General features: G+C 38.1%; 1 protein-coding gene across 1 annotated transcript in view; it reads right to left on the bottom strand.

The window, feature by feature from the left end:
* myom3 (myomesin 3) overlaps positions 1-18,281 on the bottom strand; it is a 47,017-nt gene extending 28,736 nt beyond the window's left edge. The window contains 8 exon segments of the mRNA XM_026370030.1: positions 1,373-1,417; positions 4,812-4,900; positions 5,263-5,355; positions 6,241-6,398; positions 7,393-7,549; positions 11,411-11,515; positions 16,096-16,223; positions 18,153-18,281. Of these exon segments, the coding sequence (XP_026225815.1) occupies positions 1,373-1,417; positions 4,812-4,900; positions 5,263-5,355; positions 6,241-6,398; positions 7,393-7,549; positions 11,411-11,515; positions 16,096-16,202 (754 nt within the window). The 5' untranslated portion in view covers positions 16,203-16,223; positions 18,153-18,281.
* Positions 18,282-22,745: the final 4,464 nt, after the last annotated feature.

Raw genomic sequence — 22,745 nt, 5'->3', positions numbered from 1 at the left:
TGTGAGGATTTTAGTGTGTATTGTATTGCATCTTGATTGTACTTATGCAGACACAATTGCAAGATACTGGTTAATTTAATGTTAATAGAATTAAACCTGACATCACTACATAAGACATGACGATGCAGCTTGATTTTATATTGGTAATTTCTTCTCCTATATAAAATGGTAGTAAAATCATTTATGTTGTTTTGCAAGGACCATATATATATTTTTAAATGTAACCTGAATCTAAAAGTGATATAATCTTTAATAATTTACAACCTTCACCATGTTTAATCAGCTCAAAATATTCTTTCATGGTTGTTTTACTTTGCTGAGATCTGAGAAAACATAACTATACTTTAACCCAATTTTGCATGGTTGTTTTTACTTCCAACTTCCAGTAAGTGCTTGATTATAACCCATCTACACAGTGATATGACAGATGAGAGTAAATGCATAAAAATGAAAAATAAGTCCTCATAACTACTGTGCAGTAAAAAACAAATTCTCATTGCCTTATAAACAACATATTTTTTCTTTCAATCTGGTGGCCCTACACCGCTTCACGATGACTGTTTCTGCTGTTGTAAATGTTTGTTTATGTTTGGACACTAAATTTCTGTGACTTATTATACTCTCAATAGAGTACTGGGCTTTTAGTTAACCAACCAGATTTTGGTTTGAGTCTAACAAACTACGCGGTTTGACAGTCATTATCATGATTACAGCAAGAGAAATACTTTGTTTTAAGGTATCATGTTCACTGTGCAAAGAAATCACCACTTACTGATGGTCAGAGTTACATGCTTTGTTGATTTGGTTCCCACTTCCCACAACAGTCATAATTCACATGGCCACTAGATGTCCTTGTCAGGTAAACACAATCAAACCACAGCGGTTTTCTGGATGAACACAGTGCCAAAATTCTCAGAAGAATAGTAGCATGACGTGAAAATGAACAGCTATCCTGATCAGAAAATGTCTTGATGCCTGCACAAGGTGGAGCCTAATCTAGGCCAAAGAGCGCCACAGCTGATATGAGATGCCTCACAGATGGACTAAATCCAGAATAAATGAATGGCTGCAAGCAAGCGTTTGTGTCCCTGGCCCCAGCAACTATGCCCTGTCTTTCTTAAACTTTGTCAATCCATCCCACACATGCACATAAACTTGCCTGACAAACAAACCCTGTCAACTCACTGCTCCCTTTTGGTCCCTCCATTTCTTTTGATTATGATGTTCAGCATCCACAGCATCGAGGACTGTTGTGTCACCGTCTTCAAAGGCACCCAGCCCTACCTCGTTTACCGGTGCAGGGAAGAACTTCAAAGGGTGGCAGAGAAAATGAAAGGGGACACTTTTTATTAGGCCCTGGCGTGAAACTTACTGGAGGTCTGCAAACGCTCTGAACCAGCGACAGCTCCTTGATATGCTGAATCACAGGGTGGCAGAGCAGCAGAGCAGGACAGATTGCAGGAAAGGAGGGAGGGTCAGAGATGGAGACAGAAACAAAGAATTATATTGTGAAACTGAAGGAGAAAGTGACAGAGAAGACACAGCAGACAAATCAAACCTGGCAATGCCGCATTTATGCAAGTCACATCAAATATTCCCTTTAACCTATTTTTAACAACTGAAGAAAGTCTGTGAAATATAGATGGCAAGAACCCTTGAAGTGTCTCATTAAAGCCCTGACCAGCAAAATGATCTACAGCATTGGGAACTGCTGCCAGACACCAACCACTTTCAAGAGAGGGTGGTTCGTTTTAAAGGTGCAAAGGAAAAACACATTATTATTATGATTGTTTCAGTCACTGTGCTCTAAGGCCATGACGCTGACTGTAGATGTTATTAGTCACCACTACACCCACTGTCTTTATTTCAATCCATTATGCATGAGCGCTGCAAAAATCTGTTTTTCAGAGCATTTTAGTCTGGAGTTGGTTCAGATCCTGGTATCACATTTGTATAGAAACTGGCAAAATGGGGATAGAGAACTACAATGTGCATGGGTGAAAAAAAAACATCTATGCAAACTGCAAATCATTCCCGTTGGGCTGACTTCAGCAATGACAAGATTGGAGACATTTGGGGGACGGAGATGGGAGGAGGATGGAGATATGTGATAAAATTTGGCCGAGGCAGTGTTAGCACCCTGAGGGCGTTCATGAATGTCTGTGCTAAATAAAGCAAAAAAGATTTCAATGCTCATTTTGTAGCCTGACTGAAATTGGATTTTTGAAGCCAATACAAACATTGATGGTTGAAATTTTAAATATCTGATTACAATATATGAGCAGATGTTCACATTTTAAATGCAAATGTATAACAATAATCAAACAGATCCCAAAAATATGGTGGTAAGATACTGTAGGTGCTCAGCAGGACACTCTGCTCTCAGATTGCAGAACACATTTCAAAATGACCTCAAACACATTTCTGTCATTTCCAAGTCTGACATATTTACACATATAGTGATAACAATATATATAAACACATATATGTATATATGTGTGTATGAGACTAGCTAAAATAGCTTATTTTTGGCCAGTTAAAGAAATAATTGTCATGTCTTTGTCACGACAAAGAGATGTTCACATTGGTGATAAGCAGGTGATAATAAATACAGCTTCTGACACATTGCATATAATTTAGTTAGTATTTCACACCCTGAATAACAGGTACACTCAATAAATATATGGCTTCTGGTGTGTGAAATAGCTCCCTGTTTTTTTTTTTTTTTCATTTAGAGACGTTTGTGTTTTATTTTATAATAAAGTATGTTCTTCATCTTGGTGATAGCGGTAGAAGTCGTCTGATAATTCTGAGATCAGGAAATTTGAAATATTTTAATATGACAAATTAAAAATGTGACTTTTGTTCACCCATACAGCCTCATTCCAGCAGCATGAAATTAAAATAAAGAAAACCCACATTTGTTTTGGCAGTGTTCAATAAAGGCTAAAGGCAATAGTTGGTATTCTTATAGCAATATTAAAGCAAATGTGTGTGCAAAACTGTATCTCAGGGTGTGTACTCTGATTTGTGAATGTGTGCAAGAATCCCTCCACCCCTCAGATGTCAGGCTTTCAGATGGTGTGTACCATGAATTGAGAAAAATACAGGATAATAACACTACAAACCCGAATTTCCACAGGATAGGAATAGCTATCTGTTTTTATGGCTCTCCAAGGGGTCGCAAGAGAAATCGGAGGCGTCATTAGATGTTTAGTGGAGTAGGAAAAAAGTTCTGCTGCATAAATGAATATTACCCTTTTGACGACTTTCTCTAATCTTTGCTTTTGTCCCTCTTTTTGTGGAACTGCAAACAACTCATACATATGCGACAGTGGGTCCCATAGATTTATTCTTTAACCGTGCAGAGTTCTGTATTTATGCTGGAAAATACACATATAACAGACTATACAGTATGTTGCAGCTGGTGGTCTCAACCCAACTTAATGCCTATGGAAGATTTTTTTTATCTTATCTTCAGTACATGTACAGATGTGTAGCTTATACACTGTACGATAACACCGCGTCTTTATCTGTTGCAACAACAGCTTACCTACCTGGCCAGGTGAGGGGGCGGGGCTTCTATTAAATGGACACAAACGTCAGAACTAACGTGCGTCAATGCTACTTCACCGAATTAGCTAATTAGCTAGTTAGCTAACTCCATTATGTCAATTTCTTGTAGAGAATCTGAATTTACATTAACGGTGGGGAGGCTAGATATTAGACCTGAGGCAACAATTTGGGACAGAGATGGTGGATTAAAAAAGAGAAATCAGCCGAAAATCCAGCGAGTTGCTCCTCAGAGAAGCTAACACTGACAAGCTAACAGGTGCAGCTCGTCAACCCCCTAACCGCCATCACCAACAGGCCGTTGGTGCGACGACAGTAGCTTGTTGTTAGCTTGGTAAAAAGATGGAGACTTTTTAAATTATACTACCAAAACAAACGCTAAGTGTTGTACCTACGGCTGTGAGTCGAGAACATTTGTCATCCAGGAGCCATGTTGAACGGTTAGCTGGGCTAATGTAGCTGCTAACCTGCTACAGCTCCAGTGACCGAGGACGACGCCGAGACGGGTCAACTTCAACACTTCCTGATGGTGAGTTCAGCTAATTTTATTTCTAAAACAAAGACGTGTTTCTTTTGAATATTTACTCAACATTGCTGCTGTCAGTGGAGTAGATTTGTGGATCATTGAGTAATATTAAGAGACAAAAAGGACTTTGTGCAATTAACAATTGTTATTATATAGTATATATATATGTGTTGCTAATATATATATTGCTATGTTGCTATTCAGAAATTGTAATTTTCATTTATATGATAGGATATATATTGTATTTAATTCCAGCTGTTTGACCATAAAAATATCATATTGTGTGGATAAAATGTGGCTAATGTGAAATTCAGCTCTCTGTAATATAAAATAGCTATATGGTCTTAAACTGCAATATCAGTTGTTAAAATATTTTATAGCATTAATCACAACTGTGGACAGATTGATTAACTAAGCTGAATTGTCTTTTTATGCGTGAACATTTGCTGTGCGTCATGTAGTATATGGTTTATGTATATGGTTTATGTATATGGTTTATGTATATGGTTTATGTGTGCTGTTTGTTTCTGGCAGAAATGCTGTGCCGTAAAACCCTTTGACCTTTAGCTCAATGTCCCATTACCACTATTAAGTATGATGCTGAACTCTTGTACCTTAGTCCTTGGAAGGAGTAGTGTTGTAACCCATCTTTGTATAATCCATAATAGTTTTCCAGAACGGTTGTGCTGATGTGCAAGAAGGAAATACTCACAGTTCACCACAAGCGTTGCAAAGGTCGTAGCTTCACCCAGGGGACTCTTGGCTACCACTTTATACTCGCCAGCATCATCAGGAGAGCACCTTTTAGGGATGGATGGAGGATATTAGGTGTCATTTATTTGCATGTGAAAGGTGAAGTTGTCGTGCAAGGGGTTGAAGCCTAAGCTGAAAAATGTCTCTGTAGTGTTACAAAGCAGTGACTCTCATAGCGTTCTGGTCTGAAAATCTGTGCCTTTTATATTAAAGCACTTAATATATTTTAGTTTATTATTCTTAGAAAACAGCAATATATTTATCTTAACTACATTCTATTTTTTAAGTTTATTACTCGATAAATCATGCTATCCATACTTGCTCTCACATGTTGCATGCCCCTGCATCATATTCATTCATTTTCTGCACAGATTTTCAGTCCTAATTAAGGATTTTCACTAATCACAGACCTTCTGATCTCCAGCGAGTAAAGACCAAATGCCTGCTGAAGACTGTAATTCCATGGTTGGTCAGAAATTCTCAGTGGCACGTCATCTTTATACCTGAGGTGGACATATAAGGATACAGTTAAATGTGTTCAAAGTTTATTTTTTTAAATTGTCACGCAAAATGCACAACAACAAGCTAAATCTGGGCGGTTCATGCTCCTACCCACTGATTACTTAAGCACGTCTTTCACTAGTCAAATGTTAGTTTGGCTGAATGTAAAACAGCCAGAGTAGGCCTTTGATCTCTTATTCTCTCTTGTGCTGGGCATTGTTGAGGGCAGCCTTTTTGCAGCTCATTGGACTCGATGGATCCCATATGGGATTGTGAAACCCATAAGCTCCAGGTTATCTGGATCTCAGCTCAGGTTCATGAATACTGAGCACACTCAGTCTTTTCATCAGCTAGTCTAACTCAAGTATCAAGGTCGACAGTTTGACACATTGCCTGAATTAACACAGGTGAATTCATATGAATACAGAGATCAATATTCAAGTCAGGCTTCAGGGCTGTAGTGCAGTTTTTTTTTTTCGGAAGCAACTTACGGCTTTAAGTCTTTCTTCATATTCATTTAATACCAAATACTGGTGTAGGACTTAACTTTCCCTTATCACACATCCTTGCAACAGATACATGAAACACAAGAGTGTAACTGTGTTGTATTATTGAAAAAATAAGTTGATTATTTTTACAGTTATGAAACAGAAAAGCAGAAGAATCATAAAGCTGAAAAAAAAACCTGAACATTATTATGCACCATGTGTAGTTTTTTCCCTGAAGGTTATAATGGTGGTACTTGTAATTTCTAATGCTTAAACCAAGAAAGAGACTAAATTAAAATGACACCAGTCTTTACTATCCTAGCAGAGGAATTTAATAGAAACTTCTTTAAAAGGTATTACAGTAGGTAAGTGGAGTGCTACTGAAATAGGAGTTCTTACCATGTCACCTTTGGGGGCGGCGAGCCGTGGACAGTACAGGAGAGTTTGACTGTCATGCCCTTCCAGACAGCGTGAGGCCTGAGAGGGATTGGAAAGTCTGGAGCCTTCTGACTCAGACGCTCCAGGTACTTCATGTAGGTAGACACTTTCTTTTCTGCCTAGAGCAAAGATAGATTCACAAAATAAATCATATAAAAATAATGGTGTGTGTCGATGAAATAAAAAGTAACCTGCTGTTAAATACAGAATATTCTGTATCTTAAAATAAACTATAAAATGACTAAAATATTTAATGGTAGCTATACACAGTAGAAACATTTTACTGAACAAGAAATAAAAAATATATACTGTAGATTTAGGTACTCTTCAGTGGAAAATATTTGTATTTATCTGTATTATTTTTTTAAATCTACTCAAAAAATCACAGATACAAGCTCCATAGGTATTTCTTTAAGTGCACATGATTTAAAATAGCAATAACAAAATATATATTCATTTTGTAGTTTACTGAAGATAACAAACCTTAGAGGCTGCAATTTAAGACTAGTCCTCATCACATGTTTAACAAATAGTTTTTGACAAGTTACTGCAATGGACGTGTTAAACAATACTAGAAAGTGTCTCAACTGTCAGAAAGTGCAGGTTGTACTGTCTAACTTGACAACTATATAAAACTGATACCGTATCTTTATTTTAGCAGATTTTTATTTGAGCAAATGAACACTTCCTCTTAATGTGAAACAAAGAGCCAAGTCATGACGTCAGGTCTGATCTAGCCTCCATTCCACTGTACCTTTAGTGTCTTAACTGGCGTTTTGTTCAACACTTGTCAATCAACAAAACTCAGGACGTCTTTCCACAATCTAGACAAATTAATCAAACTACAAATAAAAGTTACAAACACGGCAGAACCAGTATTTACCTAATTTACCTGTTGTTTTATCCATATTATATCTTCATCTTCTAGAGACTTCAAGTCACTGTTTTGAAGTTATAGCAGGAATCTCTGCTGTCTAACAACATCTACACTGTTCACTCCTCTGTGTTCTGCTGTTCTATTGTCTGAACTTGCTGTGACCCCTATACATGCTCTGTGAACATCTAGGGTTCATAGTAGGTGACCAGCATTATTCCTGACACCTAAACCTTCACCTGATTACGAAGGGCAATTTTGTCAATGCGTGTGCGTAACATATGCTGGTTCCTGAGCACGTCCAGCTCCACCTTCTCAGCCTCGTTTCCAAACAAAGTCCACTTATCTCTGTGATACTCTTCTTCATCAGCAGCCAGAGTTTCCTTCAGGATTTCCCTGGTAGAGCACAGCATATGGATTATTTACATTTAATTAAACTGTCTTTATTTAGGTAACAAAGATAATGGGATGCTGATTCATAATGAATTGGCTGTTGCAATCATAACAAAGCAACTGTAGTAAGTTTGTTATTATGAACATTTGAAGTGTTTATCTGCAGGACATAATTAGCTTAATTTGAAATTTTTGAGTAGGTTGTCAAAACAACCCACCAAAGTAGATGCAGCAATTCAGGTTTGAACATATTTTGTAACAACACGGACTGACCTCTGAGAGAAACAAAACAGCAATTTAGATTTTTTCTTTTTTCTTTGGCACATTAATGTTTCTCTCTGTCCCCGTCTATTTACAGACAAATTCTAGTTTTATGATATTTGGCAGCTGGTCGTTTGAAAGGCTCAGTAGCGAGGTTGGTGGTTTTCTGCTCCATTTATACCTACGTATCATTTCACATGAGGACCATTTTCACACACGTTCAAAGGTTTTGAGAAGTTACTCTTTTATGACTGGAATATCAGGCCTCGCTGCCTCTGCTGATTCACATCACTGTGAAGAGATGAGGCGCTGCTGCTCTAACAATCCTTCAGGTGTGGACAGTTCAAAGTGTCACCGTGTCGCCGGCTGTGACATCCTTGACTTCTCTTTCATCAAGTTGGTTGTCATGGAGATGGCAGGCAGCTGTGATGGTCTATTCACTCAGAAGAAACACATTTTATCTTTGTCTTGGTAGCAAGATATAGCAACTATTATAACTTGGGGTTGTTTTTATTTACATGTTTGCAATATACTGTAGATATTGTTATTTCTAAAGCTGATTGAACCTGTGCCCTGAGCTATTAGGCAGAACCACAAGTCTCTTGCCAATGTCAGTGAAGCCCTCAGTAGTCTAAAATATATACAAGCAGATATTGTGTATTGTAGCTGTGAATATACCCTTAGGTACATCCCGCATTCTCTTGTGCAAATGCAGTTTATTTATATGCATGGAGGTATACACACTTCCACTCAGGCAATTCTGAAATTTTTCTGCCTTTTTAAATGCAGCGTTTTAGTACCCTGCTCTCTTATTACCAGAGGGGTGTGCATCTTGAACCATCTTTTGATTGACAGTCCCCACGGCTTAATTATTTGAACACATACTTCACACACACATTGCCACAACAGAGACACTGAATTTGAAATATTCACAAACACTTGCTCTGAGCTTGGATGGCCACTAGAGCATGAATGGCCCTACAAATGCTTGTGATAATTTAGTGAAATGTACAGAGAGCATGCATAAAATTTAAATAAACACAAGCTTACATAGATGCAAATGCGCGCACACACACAATCTCTCTTTTAGGCACCCTTAAACAGGGTTTTGACTTTTTTCTGAAGCAAGCTCCAAGATCATTTAGTAAAGTGTGTGCAAGATTTTAGGTCTTGAGGCAAAAGAACCATTGGAACACATTATGTCAGTGAATATGAGCAGATTTATGGTTCAGTTGTTACTTAAAATTGTAATTGTAATACCCATTATTGGTGTAAAGAATAGCAAACCACCACTGAAGACAACAACAAAGAGAAAATAGTGGACAAACCATTATTTGAATCAGATGTGTAATTGGAGCCACACATACCAATACACAAAGATGCACATTCATTTCGACAGAAATCAAAACAAATCTCTTTCTTGTCAACTGCATTTCTATAAATCCATACTTTAATATCAATCCACACCATAATCATCTGAGCATCTCTAATGGGAGTTGGTTTTTGGTAGAGAAATTAAACTTTTGTATTGCAGGAGTCAACATTGTTTAATCTAGAGGTACAGGAATTTAACAGGAGGAAATATCTGATGACCGATGAAATAGAACAAAGCATGTTAGCGGATGGGATCGACACTCGTTGATGGTAGCATGGGAGAGGGAACCTAATGAGATGCCAAGTTGGCAGGGACACATCGCTGCAGCTGAGGCTCATTACTGTCAGATGTGTTTTGTCTTTCAAGAGGGTGTGATTTCACCCTCACTGACTTCCCCCCTTTTCACCCTCCCTACTTGGCAACTCTATCTTCTAGCATTACTCTTCTTCTCCTTCAGTTCTCATTGTGACTTCTTGTGTGTCTGTCAGTTTGCTGTTGGCATCCAGAGCTTCCTTCCATGGCTTGAAGAAGGAATTGCCTTGTCACTTTAAGCACTGATGAAGATGTCAAGTCTTTTTTTGACACAGCAAAAGTCTAATCAGACTTTAGATTCATTGGAGAACAGGAAGGAAACTGCTGCTAAGCCCCCAAATGGAAAATGCAATTGAATCCCAACATGTATACTACATAACCCAGGCAGGGCAAGGTGCCCCTACAATAGAAAAGGGATTTTGGTAAGGCACTTTATGTCACAAGAGACTTAATGTCCTGTATTCCCAGTTCTGGGAGTCATTTGTAGTTGTATGGCACGTTCTTCTTGACAGTTGTTCGGTAATCCTGTCCAGATAACAAGAACATACGACCACAAAGATGTGGTTCATATATGTCATTAAAGAAGGGGCTGCCTTCTCACAAATACAGTGGGGTTACTGAAAAAACTAAACAGGGCTTCAGTTGAATGGTTATGGCTTACTGGCTTCATGACATCCGTGAAACACCAAATGATGAGACAAGTCCCCAGCTGGCCCTTCGCAGACATATGAGACTGAGGAAAAAGACCTCATTTTCATTGTTTATTAAGACTCACTGTTGGCATAAAAGCTTATGTGCTGTCAGTGGCTTGCAGAGCAAAGCATGAGTGAAACTTGACCCACTCCTATTTCAAATAAAGTGAAGAGTGATGATGTGGTGGGGATGCTTGGTAGAGTCAGAATTTTATTCTCTGTAGTCCTCTGGAGAAAAGTGGAGGATTGCTCATAGTTCCTGTTGTAGTGTGAGAGTTGTTGCCATTGTATAGCCACAAAAAAAAAAAAAAGTCCACTAGCCAAGAAGTGTAGATAAAGGCGATTTTGAATTCTCCCTGTTCCGTCAATTTAACTACTTGTTAACATCGGGTATGAAAAGTAAAACAAGTTTTTCTAATTATCAAATGGAGTCCTGTTTTATTACTCGGATTTCCAGGTGGGAGGTGCAGCTTATTAGTTGTATTACTTTGCACTGGTTTAAAAATGTCATTGAAGTAAGCATTTTGTTGCCTCTTATAACAAGTGGAGTAAACACATTCTGCCAGCCTATTAGTCTCAAGCTAAGACAATATTATACCATAAATCAATATATAGTTTTTGGCATTTGTCAGATTTTGCCGTTTTAGCTCCTTCTCTGTATCTATGTATATTAAGCCATGGTTGGATACAAATGTGTTTCACATTAATTTTATGAAAGACTCTCAATAACTTTATCAATTATCAATTTTATTTACTATACCACCATTTATCACAATTTTTTTTCACTCAATTGAAGATTTCAAGGTCAAGATTTTTTTCTCACTTTAAACAAAATACATATTTTCTTCTGTATAATGTATAATTATAGCTATCTTTATGAAGACAAAATGAAAATAGATATAATTATTGCAATTGTACTGTCTCCTAAACACAAAGTTAAACCTCTGGTCTGCTCTTAATTACCATACTTATTTTTGGTACTAATGTATTTTTTTGTGTGCCTGTGAGTGAATAAATGAAAGAGCACTTCTGCTCAGCATTTTTATGTCCAATCACTGATGGCCGATCTGAAAGTTGTTTATTTAACCTGTATACTCTAGTCCTGGCATTTGTTGATGCAGCTTAGGAAGAAAACAGTAGTGGATTTCCCTGCCTGTACAAACATAACACCATATGATAGATATTAGCCATGTATTAGATCATTAGTCAGATCTTGTGTCTCACCATGTCCTGTGACGGGGGAAGTTGTCCATGTTCAGGATCTCCTTGACGGACATCAGATCACCAGGGATGATAGGATAGAAATCAGAGTAGGAGGCTTCTTCATCACTGTGACAGACAGAGAACGTTATGGGAAAATGAAACGGAGCCTGATTAACAGAAGATATCTTGCATATCATCAGATGACACAGGTGAATGATTAAAAAATAGATATCTTCCCTTGTCATCCTTCAGTTATTTATTCCATTGAAGGAGGGATTCAGTGTTCTTATTAGCACGCTTATTCATTTTGCCATGCTTTATGGTACATTATGCTTTCTCAATTTCATCAGATCATAATTCCTGTCTGCCACTAGAAAGCAGCAGCGACTCTTCCTGTTCTGTGTCTCAACAGCAGAGGAGGCCACACATCAAAGAGAGCTGCAGTGATGTGGACAAACATAATGTACATGAGGTGTAATTCAGTCAAACACTCCAGGGGATTTGGTTTTAAATTGGCAACTCTTATCTTACATCCAGATGAATATATTTTGTCTTCTCTTCTGTTGCGAGTAAACAAAAACAATGGGTGAAGGAGGGACTGAGAATGTATGAAAGGCAGACACTCATTGAAGTATGATGTCAATGTTGTTTGCTGCACTCATACCCTCTGTCAATCTGTGAAGCTCGGGTAAGCCATCAAATATGGTTCATTGTGTGGCATAGCGGATTTGTTACTGCACAGCATAAACACACATTCTACTGTGATCTGAAATATTAAAGTGGGATCTGCACATTCATAATCAACTCATATTTAAATAAGAATTACAAAATTCTGTACTATTTTTTGAGTTAAGGACAAAATATTGGTTACAGTGATAGGGCTGACAGTATTACTACTGTTTCTTGTTACACAGCTGCTGGGCATAAAGCGTGCATAAAATCTCTTTGGTCGCAACTCGCATGGTTGTTTTGAAAACTGCTGGTGAAATGTTTTTAACACCTTTAACTGACTGTAGCCCAGGATTTTATCTTAGATTTTGCAGTGTATCTTCCTCTTCCTCATGTGTAGGTTGTTAATCCTTCTGTCCACGCAGATCAACGGATCACCTGTTTTCTTTTAAGACCATGAAATATTATAACCATCCACTCCTTCCTCTTTGGCAGTGTTCCCCTTTTTACCCACTGGTGTATAAACATGATTGGTATCATCTATGGGGAGCTTATATAATCAAGAGATACAGTAGCTGCTGATGTGAGCATAGGCAAATAGTGACTGTTGCGTTTATGAGCTGTGTGTCTAATTCAAAAGCTGTTCATGGTACAGTGGCAATTTTAATTGTTTTGGCATCACAGCACGCAATCATCTGCAATGTTGAATTTTGACTCCACGATGTGTCTGCGTCCACTGGAGAGCAGTGATAGAGCTGTTTGTTGCAGCTCATCAGTTGAGAACACAAACTAAACCTGATGAACCAAACCTAGAGAGCAGTAACAGGACACTTCTAGGCATTCTAAACCAAACACACTGACAGTTGTTTGTGTGGAGGTAGGAAGTAGTTGCTTTATTACAGGCATAAATTCATGTAGACACACAAACACAATATTCACACATGTAAGCCTACACTAAAGTATGAGTTCTACATTTAGCGGACCAACAATAAACTGAGCTGACCTTTTCTATTTGCATCCCCGTGAACAGAAGAGGGCTGATGGTAGCACGGTCATTTGAGGCAATGACGTTGAAAGGCATATTTGTAACAGGAGAAGCATCCATTTTTGTTCTGCTTTTATCCACAGATGACCGATGCACTTTAAATTAGAATAATTACACCCACATCGACAGGATAATTTAAGTTTGAATGCTTTCCTTGTTTTACACATGTTGTTTGATTAAATAAGATAGATTTACAGTTAGCTTTTGCACGTGTGAAGTAAAGTACATTACAACACAAAGTACAAGAGCTCGACAGAAGAGCGAATGTGAAAATAAAAATCTAAAAGTTTGTGTGCCAGAACTGTGTATTTACCCAGGTGTGTATTACACACTCCCAGCTGCCGTTGCTACTAACATCTATCCTCAGGCATTACTTTGAACAAGCTATCGTACAAATGGCAATGCAAATTTCACATGACTTCTCGTTTTCTTTTGTTTCTAAGCTGGGAAATTTCCCCATTTCACAGTGCTCCGAGGACAACTTCTGCTTTTGTCGTTTTATGTTTTTGTTTTCCTTTGTGTAGGTTCCTTTTGAGTTGTTGCTGAGAGGTTTGGACAGCTAAATAATGTAGCGCAGAGCCTGCAACAGGGTGGTATTGCTCAACCATAGCCCACAGATATACACACTAGGGACACCAGCTCTCAGAGCAGGCATGTGAACATATGCACACAAATGCACCTTTTCAAGCAAAAATATACTTAAGAAAGAAATTATACTATTACTGTGTTTAGAATTGAGCTGTGTTGTCTGCATTTACAGACAACAGGCTTCCTCAAAATATTAACTTAATTATCAAGAAGAAATATAAAAAAGAGGAAAAGTTCTGAGATGCACTGGATGATCTTTCCTCACTGTCGGTAACTTGTACAGCTTGTACAAGGCTGGCAGGTTGTACACTTTCTGTAGACTGATCCTATACTTATTGAGTTATTTTACAAACAAGAAAATACTGTACAGAGCCTGTTATAGATAAAACTGTTGTTCTTCTTTAGAGGTGTTTGTTTGCTAAACCTACCTAGAGGCCACTTTGTTCAGTCTAACCTGAAGATAAATATGAGTGTGCTGCCACTGAAGATGTTCTAAGTATAAACATCATCAAGCACCTGGTCTCTTTCTCTCTCACTTTTTTTTTTTTTTTTTAAGAAAGAGAGAGGTGACCTCTAAGTTCGGCTGAACTATATTTGTTACTGTAATTGCTTATTTTCATCATCCCTAAAGAGGAAAATGGGTACAATTCGCTTTTTTCTGGGATGGAGATTGCAGCCCCATAGGTTTGCCTAATTCAATAACTCACTGCAGCAGGAGGACGGTGAAAATGAAGGCAAATTTGACTTGAGACTATTAGAATAGGCCAGAAGTGCTATCTATTAGATCTCATCAAATCATCCGGGAGTACTGGTGTGTCTGCTGTGTGATATTTTTTTTCTTGTCTTCATCCACAGTGCAACTATGTGTGAGAAGTTAAAGTTGAGATTTACAAATTTACAAATTGGACCAGAAGAAGGCTTAAAAGTCCTTGAAACATCCAGGATACAGCCGAGCCTGTTCTCATGTCGTGCAGATATTAAAAATGAATCTGAAACTGCCGGCCCAGCTGATTTTAATCTTACTACTGATGTTTGTGTTAGTGCAGTCCCTGTTGTTTCTGTTTGTTCTTGGTTTGGCAAGAGACACTTTGACTGATACACCTGCTGTTTACTAAACGTAACTTTGTGCTAATACCCACGCTCTACAATAATACTGTAACCACAAAGTAATTGAACTAGGACTGCATACATAGTTGTCCACATTTATTTAGCAACTAGCTCCACCTATTAATGTGTGCGTATGTTCATGCAGGAATGAGTTCTGATAGCTAGTTCCAATTTGTATCCGGTTTCAAGTTGGTAGAGATCCGGATTTGTTGACCTATAGATAGTACAGACATCAGCAAAGATTGCATACACATGGCAACAGGCAATAACACTGCTGTTAACATGCAAGACAGTTGACATGACAAACATGATGGACCCGCCCAAACACTGAAAAGACAAAATTGAATCCCACTGCTGTGTTTAAGTGTGCTTGTGTATACTCTGTATAAAATTCAGAAAACTCCTATAATAAAATGTCAGAGCTCCCTATGAAAGGTAACGTTGTCTCGTTTTTCTCATTAAATACTTAATTTCATTTATGATCTGAAGAGAGGGAAAATCAATTGTGATTAATCAGCACACATTTGAACATATCACACAACAATATCCTATTCAAATTGTATTGTGTGATTTATAATTGCTTTTAGGACAGAAACAGACAACTGTACTTGTAAATAAAGGTAAAAAGTTAATTTACTGCAAAACAATTTTATACGTTACAAATAATCTTTAATACAGTGTTAAATGTATAATGTGAGATAATTCAGCCTGGTTCAAGTTATATTACATTTTGTCTCTTTATGCATTATTGTAAAACTAGTTCAGTGAATTTGCCATTAGTGTCATTTCAGGATATAATTTCTCAAAATGGCCTGAAACAAGAGATACCACACTAGAATTAAACTGAATTATCTCAACTCATTAGGATTATTTTCTTGTTTCAATTAAAATCAGGGTTAAAGGCAGAATGAGACTTCATTTTGACTTGTCAAGATGAGCATTGAATTTTATAGTGTTGTAAGATTACAGCTAGAAACTGCTACAGACTACACTGACTACAGTAAACTATCCTTTATACTGTAGTTGTTACTGAAAGCCGAAATCTTTAATAATCAACTTCCCTTATGTCTGTGGCACTCAGCCACAAACCTACACATTAGTTCCTGTTCAAAAAATAATATCTCTAAAAACAAGCCACTAATTTATTTATTTTAATTTAAAAAAAAGTATTGTTAATGTTTTCGTTTCCATTGGGTTTGTTAACAATTAGAAACATGTAATAATGTCAAACTTATTTATTTTAAATTGAAGGCTGAAATAATATTTCTTTCCTACTGTCAGTAGACTGTGTCTGCACCTGGTAGTAAAGCTCTTCTTCTTGATCTGGGAGGACAGTTTTACACTGTGAGACATCTGGGAAGCCTGCTCCTCCTGTTTTCGCTGCATAACCATCTTGGTTTCCATGGTAACCCACCCAACCTGTACCTGTAGAGGGAGAGGAAGCAGAGGTGTGTAGGAGCCAGAGTCAGTGAGAGTCATTCAGACACTGCAGGCCGTGTAGCCTTAGCCTGAAGTGTCTGGAGTAACTCAAAGCTGTATGTTTCTTACTGAGTGCTGATGAATTGGCAAATTAATGGCCACTTTATACTGAAGACACTTCATCCTTGGCAAGGAACACAGTTTATATGGGGCTTTGTGTTCAGACAAGACCTCGCAGTTACATTTGTTGTTGTTTGCTCAGTTGAAGGGGCAAAGTAATGACTGTGCACAACTGTAAGACCAGTCTCCAAATGTATGCAGATTGTAAATCACATGCATTTAACGGTTTCTTGTTAAATATAATTTTCTGATAAATTAGTGTTATCTAAAAGGACACCAGGGAGCAGGGTGCCATTAATAACGTAATGTTTCTGAATCAATATCTGCTGCAATTACATCCTTCCATTAGCGAAGGAGAGCCAAACACACCTACCAGAAGTGGGTTCTGGTCCAAAGTGCCATTATGCAACTTTAAAAAGAAATCAATAAGCAACACTTAAAAACAGGTGCAATCTTTACACACAGTATGTTGTTATTTTTAAAAATGTTTGAAGCAAAGCTGCAGCTACTTACTTATCACCGATCATTGTGTTGATTACTGTCTGTTATTTGACATCTTGACATCTTATGATGTTATGAAATTGTTTCAGCTGCATAAGTGACCCCACATCTTAGGAGTAGATTCAGATATTTGGATATTTTTATTTCAGCTAATTATTGAAATGCATGTGCAGCTGTTATTGTAATTGTGCTCCAGTGTTACATTTATAAGGGTAATATCATAATAAATGTAGTGTTGTCAAAATAGACAGCGTGTGTATTTGGAATGGTGATTATGAATAAACATGTTGCTTCAACACTTGTACGCAGTCCAAGAGACGGAAACTGAAAGGTTTGTTGTCCCTTGTTAAATGAATCACCCCTTTGTGGGTCACTGAGCCACTAACAATTCATCAGTTGAGGTTCGTTGTGCTGCTGCCCACACCCTGCCCATCATCATCATCATTAATCATGTGACTCTTGTGAATGTAGAACTCGCCCAACAAACAGAATCAGGCCGCGCCTGAGTAATAACTTCATTCACCTGCTCCCCAAAGCAGCCACCAGTGTTGGAGTCATAAACAAGTGTAATGTATTATTTCTTCTCATGTCCTTCAGTTACATGATGAAAAACAGAAGCAAAGTCAGCTAACAGGCTAATAGGCTAGTCGACCAGCTGATTTCCCTGTTGTTGTTTTTTGGGACTCACTGTTGTCCAAGGGGAGTTGTTTGTTTGAACACCGTTAATGGAAGGTCGACCTCTGGCACGTTAAAATTGATCAGTCTCAATAGGCATGCTGGATCCTGGGCCGCTGGAGGGAAAGGAGCAAAAGTAAATGCGGTTCTCTTTTCTAAAAGTGCACTTTTCAGTCTGGAGTGAAACAGATGAGAGCTCAGTTTCCAGATCTCTGATTTTAAAAACAAATAATAATGACATCTTGTTCTACCCATTGGAGGGAGAAGCATTGTCAGAACACAGCAGGAGCGTGCTTTATGCCATCTCTAGTGAGCAATTATCATCAAAAGATGAGACAATTAAGAAGTTCAAGTATTTGGCGAAGCAAAGACTTTCAAGAGAAACAACATGAGAAAGGCAGCTTCTCTGACAATACAAAGACAGACTAAGAATTACCACCAGTATGCAGACGTACATAGATGTAGATGAACAACACATGAGCATTTCCGCTTAGCTGTTTTGGTTTGAGTATTATTACATGTCTTAACCTGTCAGTTCCCTGTCCTAGCTGTTGAAAGGTACCAGAAAATGGTAATCAGTTATAGTATGCTGTTTGTGCTGGATGTAAACGAAGACTGAGAAAAGGAATTGCCACTCACTGTCTGTTAAAGATACAGGTGAAGTCCTCTGGGGGTTTAAGACGTGTAGGACAGATATATCCCACTCTCTCTTCTGTCTGTCTTTGCCCTTGAAGATCTTGTTAAGGCTCACCTCTCTCTGTTATTTCTGACTGCCTGTCTGTGTCAACCTCACTCTCTCTGTCTCTTGATGAAGCAGCAAGGGTGACCCTGAACACAAAGTGTCCTTCAGTGCCAAGTATGTGGACAACACAATGCTCCCTCATTCTTAAGGTGGTAAATATAGACCAATGACTCCACCATGACTCCCCTGCACACACACACTCTTAATTTAACACCACTCTTTGTCCTAAATGAACACACACACACACACAGATGATTACCAGTAGCCAGATCGATTTACAGACAGATCCATGGACAAGTAACTAAGAGATGACGCAGTAGCTCCTGTACTGACCAGTAGGAGCGGCCAGATCAAATGACCGGAACAGCTGGCCTGAGGAGAACAACTGGCACTGTCCCATGAGGGTACAAGCATTACAACTCAGGAAAATGACAGGCAGGAAGACAAAGGTGACCAAGAGAAGGAGAGGAGCCTTAAAGAAAAGGGCAAAAAGAGGAAGACAGCATCAGAGTGAAAAACAAATGGAAAGGAGCAAGTCATCTTTGAAGTACTCTCTAGGAAACTTAAGAGATATTTTAACTCAAACCACCTGGTTGTTGAAAAGCTCTGTACTCTGATTGAAAACCACAGGTTAATAATGGTGGAAGCAACACCTGCAAGGTCCCACCTCGTTTTGCTGTTGTACTTCACCTTTTCCTCTACCTCTTTTATTGCATCCCCGTCTGTGCCGTCTGATCCTATCATTTCTATGTAGCTCCTAGGAGCTCCTGTATTCTACAAGCATGATTCAAGGTATAGAAGTATAGATCCAACCCTCACTTTCAGTAACTCAACAACTATGAGGTGGATTGTTGTGGAATTTTGCAACTATATTAATGTTCCTCAGGGGATGAATCCCTTAGAGTTTGTGTGTTAGTTATCAGGTAGTTCTGACTAACAGGTTTTACAAGCACAGAGGGATGAAGGAAAATTAAGGAAGGCATCATTGAAGGACACATCATTGTATAGAAGGATGGGGAGGGTTATTTATAAACTTTTAGTGGCCACACCTGCCTCTGGAATATCAGAATACAATACACATTGGGATTGCCAGGCCTCCTTCCCTTGTCATACATCAGTAGTGACTAACAACTAAGAATAACTACAGTGGAAAAGCAGCTGTGGTCCACCTTTATACTGTCCTTTTCATCTGAAAGAAACCTCAGCTTCTAGCTCCAGTAGGAAGATCCCATGCCATTGCCTTTTGTTCTGTACTGTGCTTATGTAAAAATGGGGGTCACTTTTGTGTTTCATTGAAAGCTTTAAAAGACTAAAATGATGTAGCACTTCTAAGAATTGCTTAAATACCACTATGCTTTAAAACTCAACCAGTGCAGCTTCCATCAGTTTAATGCCTGATTTATTTTGACCACTTATGCAAATCAAATTGGTTGCACTTTCCCATAGCACCTCAAGCAGAAAGCGTGTGATGAGTTTCTGCATGTAACAGGTGAAACACGTATGGCAAGCCAACAAAGAATAAATATCTGCCACACACACACAGAACGACTTGTTGTGTTTTATTAATCATTAATGCTCTTTCACAATGCTCACTCTGTGCTTTAGCTTGCATAAATTATTAATAAGTCAGAGACAGAGGGACTGTATGGCAGACTTTTATTCCTTGCTGTATGCCCCTGTATTTTATCTGTACCTCAAAAGTGCAGAGGATTTCATACGATTAATATATGGATTGCTCTCAGATATCATAGCTGCATTTGATGCCATTTTCAGGTCAATTTGCAGGAAGCAAGTGAAACAACCTGGAGGGAATTAACCACAGGTAAACTGTAGCAGCTTTGAATGTGGTTGATTTTAGTGCCTTTTAATATTACAAAGTTAAAATGTAATTATGTTTACCTGTTTATCTGTGTGTTTAAGGCAGTATTTGCAGCATGGAGTGAGAAAATCTAAGGAATCTGAATTCTCCACATTCCCATTTGTTTAAAAACAAAAACTAAATTATCACCTAGTGACTGTTTTCAGTTCATATTTACTGTAAATCTTACATGACATCAGCCAGAGGCCAGAATGTGAAGATATGTTAGATATTTAGTTACTGAAGATGCCAGTGTTGGATATCAGCATTGACCACCCAGTTTGATCATAGAATTGATTCCTTTTCTTTGAGTTCGGTTTGTCCTTCTCAGCATTTATACTGCAGCATAAATTTCAAAAAGGGATATTCATGAATTTTTTTTCTTTCTTTTTTTAAAGATGCAAAATCACTAAAACATGATGCATTGATGATTTCTTTTTCAGGCCTAACTGGGTTAGTTAGTTATGCATATTGAAAAGTAAACAAAGCTGTCTATACAGCTACACGTCAGGTGCAGATGCTTCAACTAAGTACACACAGTATGTGATCAGTCACAGTCAGGTAGTGTGACTGAGCTGCATTCACTGTAAAATCACCACATACACTATTTCTATAAAAAGTGTAAAAAGGTTTTATTTCTATTTTTAGTAAAGTTGGCATGACATGAGCCAGAGACCAGGATGTGAAGGTTTACTAGGCATTTTATTTCTGTAGACATTAGGGCTGAATTTTAACACTGCTCTAACAACTTTTTTAATTGATTAATTTTAATTAGGTCACAATAACTGTCAGTGACTTATTGTGCAATGTGTGAAGAAGATGTGGCAAGTTATCTAACATTAGCTAATATGTGTTATGGTAACTTTGACTATAGACCTAAAACATAACTGTTTGAATTAAACGTGACTTTGATGCCTGTAAATGATAAGGCTTGTGTGTGGAAGGTGTAGACTAAGCGGTGTTTCGCTATGTGATGTGAAGCCACTGAAGCATTTATAGCCTATCCTCTGACTCTGGAGTTACTGAGTAGCTCCTTATTTGCCATCTGCCTTTCCCATAAAGCCTTTGAGCATGTAAATCAAAATAAAGGTTTTGGTTTAGTAAAATATGTCTGGGTCTACATGCTCCTCTCAGACATCAGCAGACATCTGACAGTTTCAAGAAAAAGAAGATCACTGTTATGCACGATGAAAACCAATTATTAAACTTTCTTTTCATCATCTCACCTACTGTACTGGTGATTAGGCTCAGAATAGACCTTAATGGACACCAAAGTCTCTGAGATGATCCATCATTTCCTGGCTAGCATTGACAGCTGTTTTCGTGCCTTTTTCTAATCAAGGACCCATTAAGAGCTCATTAGAATGCAAGAGAAGAAAGGGAGGGGGCAAAGTGATTGCATGCAATTACATGCAGACTTCGATTCATCAAGTGATTTGGTCTGGGAGTGAGGTAGATGTTTTTTCAGTGACTCCAAAGAAAGGGCTGCTTGTTGTGATTCACTTATGTCACGTCAAAGTGGGGGAAAAAGAAAACTTTTATGTTTAATACTTTAACTTAACATTGCCTGTCACCACTGTTTGAAGAGCAATAGAAGATAACACTCTGGAGAATGGAGAATATATATTAATCATAATTTTACAAGCAGTGTCACTTCAGTGCTGTGACATACACAGATTAATAATGCTAAATGGAGATTTTATTAGACATTAGCTTGGTTCAATTAGTCCAATAGGCGCCTCATTCAGATTTTTTTAAAATGGGTTGGCATTTTAAAATGGGTTGGCACCATTTTTTATTAAAATTGTATCTGTGCAGAATCATTGGGTTCATCTGAACTACCATTCACCTCTAAAAGTTCTGTCAGGTACAGATACACAGCTGTACCTGTAGCAATCAGGGTTTATCCTGCAATATCCCATTTCTGTTTCAGGAGTTAGAGTTGAAAGACAAGGAAGACAGTCTCCTGGCAAACAGAAAAGAACCTGTCAGTGCTGACAGCCAAGTAAAGACTTTTTTTAGACACCTGTCCAAAGAAAAGCCAGATGAGAAGATGGAGGGATGCAGCATGATGAGAAGCTGGACAATATACCCCATTGTCTCCCCAGAAACTAGAAATCCATCTCTCTATTAACTGTTTTTTGCCTTTTTCCTGCAGTGTGTTATCTGAATGATATGTATTTAAGATCAGTTCATTGTTTTTATCCTGTTTGATTCTTGTAGAAATAGTTGTCCCAGATTTTCTTGACTGGATTTCATTCTGTTTCTTTGTTTTCCTTTGTCTCTCTTACTTACTCCCACACACAGTAGCCATTTCACATATTCAGTTCACAGTTTTATATTTTATTTTCTTAGTCGCAACCGTGACCTTTGCTGGTGCGTTGCCAGTTCCAGCTCATGTTAAATCATCCTTACAATGCCTACTTTCATTTCTGTTCTTTTGTCAGTCCTGTTTTCACTACAAGCATGAAACCCACTCATATGTCAAGGGCAGTGTATCTGACTCAATCTTAAATATCAGAACAGAAGTACAGTGCTTATTGACATGCTTGAGCTTCAATGAGAGCATAACAGAATGCCCAAGGCTTACATAATATCGCAAGCAGCATTGGTTGATTTGGAATATTTAGTA

Source organism: Anabas testudineus, chromosome 16 (assembly GCF_900324465.2).
Source record: "Anabas testudineus chromosome 16, fAnaTes1.2, whole genome shotgun sequence".
Lineage (NCBI taxonomy): Eukaryota > Metazoa > Chordata > Actinopteri > Anabantiformes > Anabantidae > Anabas > Anabas testudineus.
The sequence above is the reverse complement of the archived record's forward strand: the minus strand, read 5'-3'. Positions and strand labels throughout refer to the sequence as shown.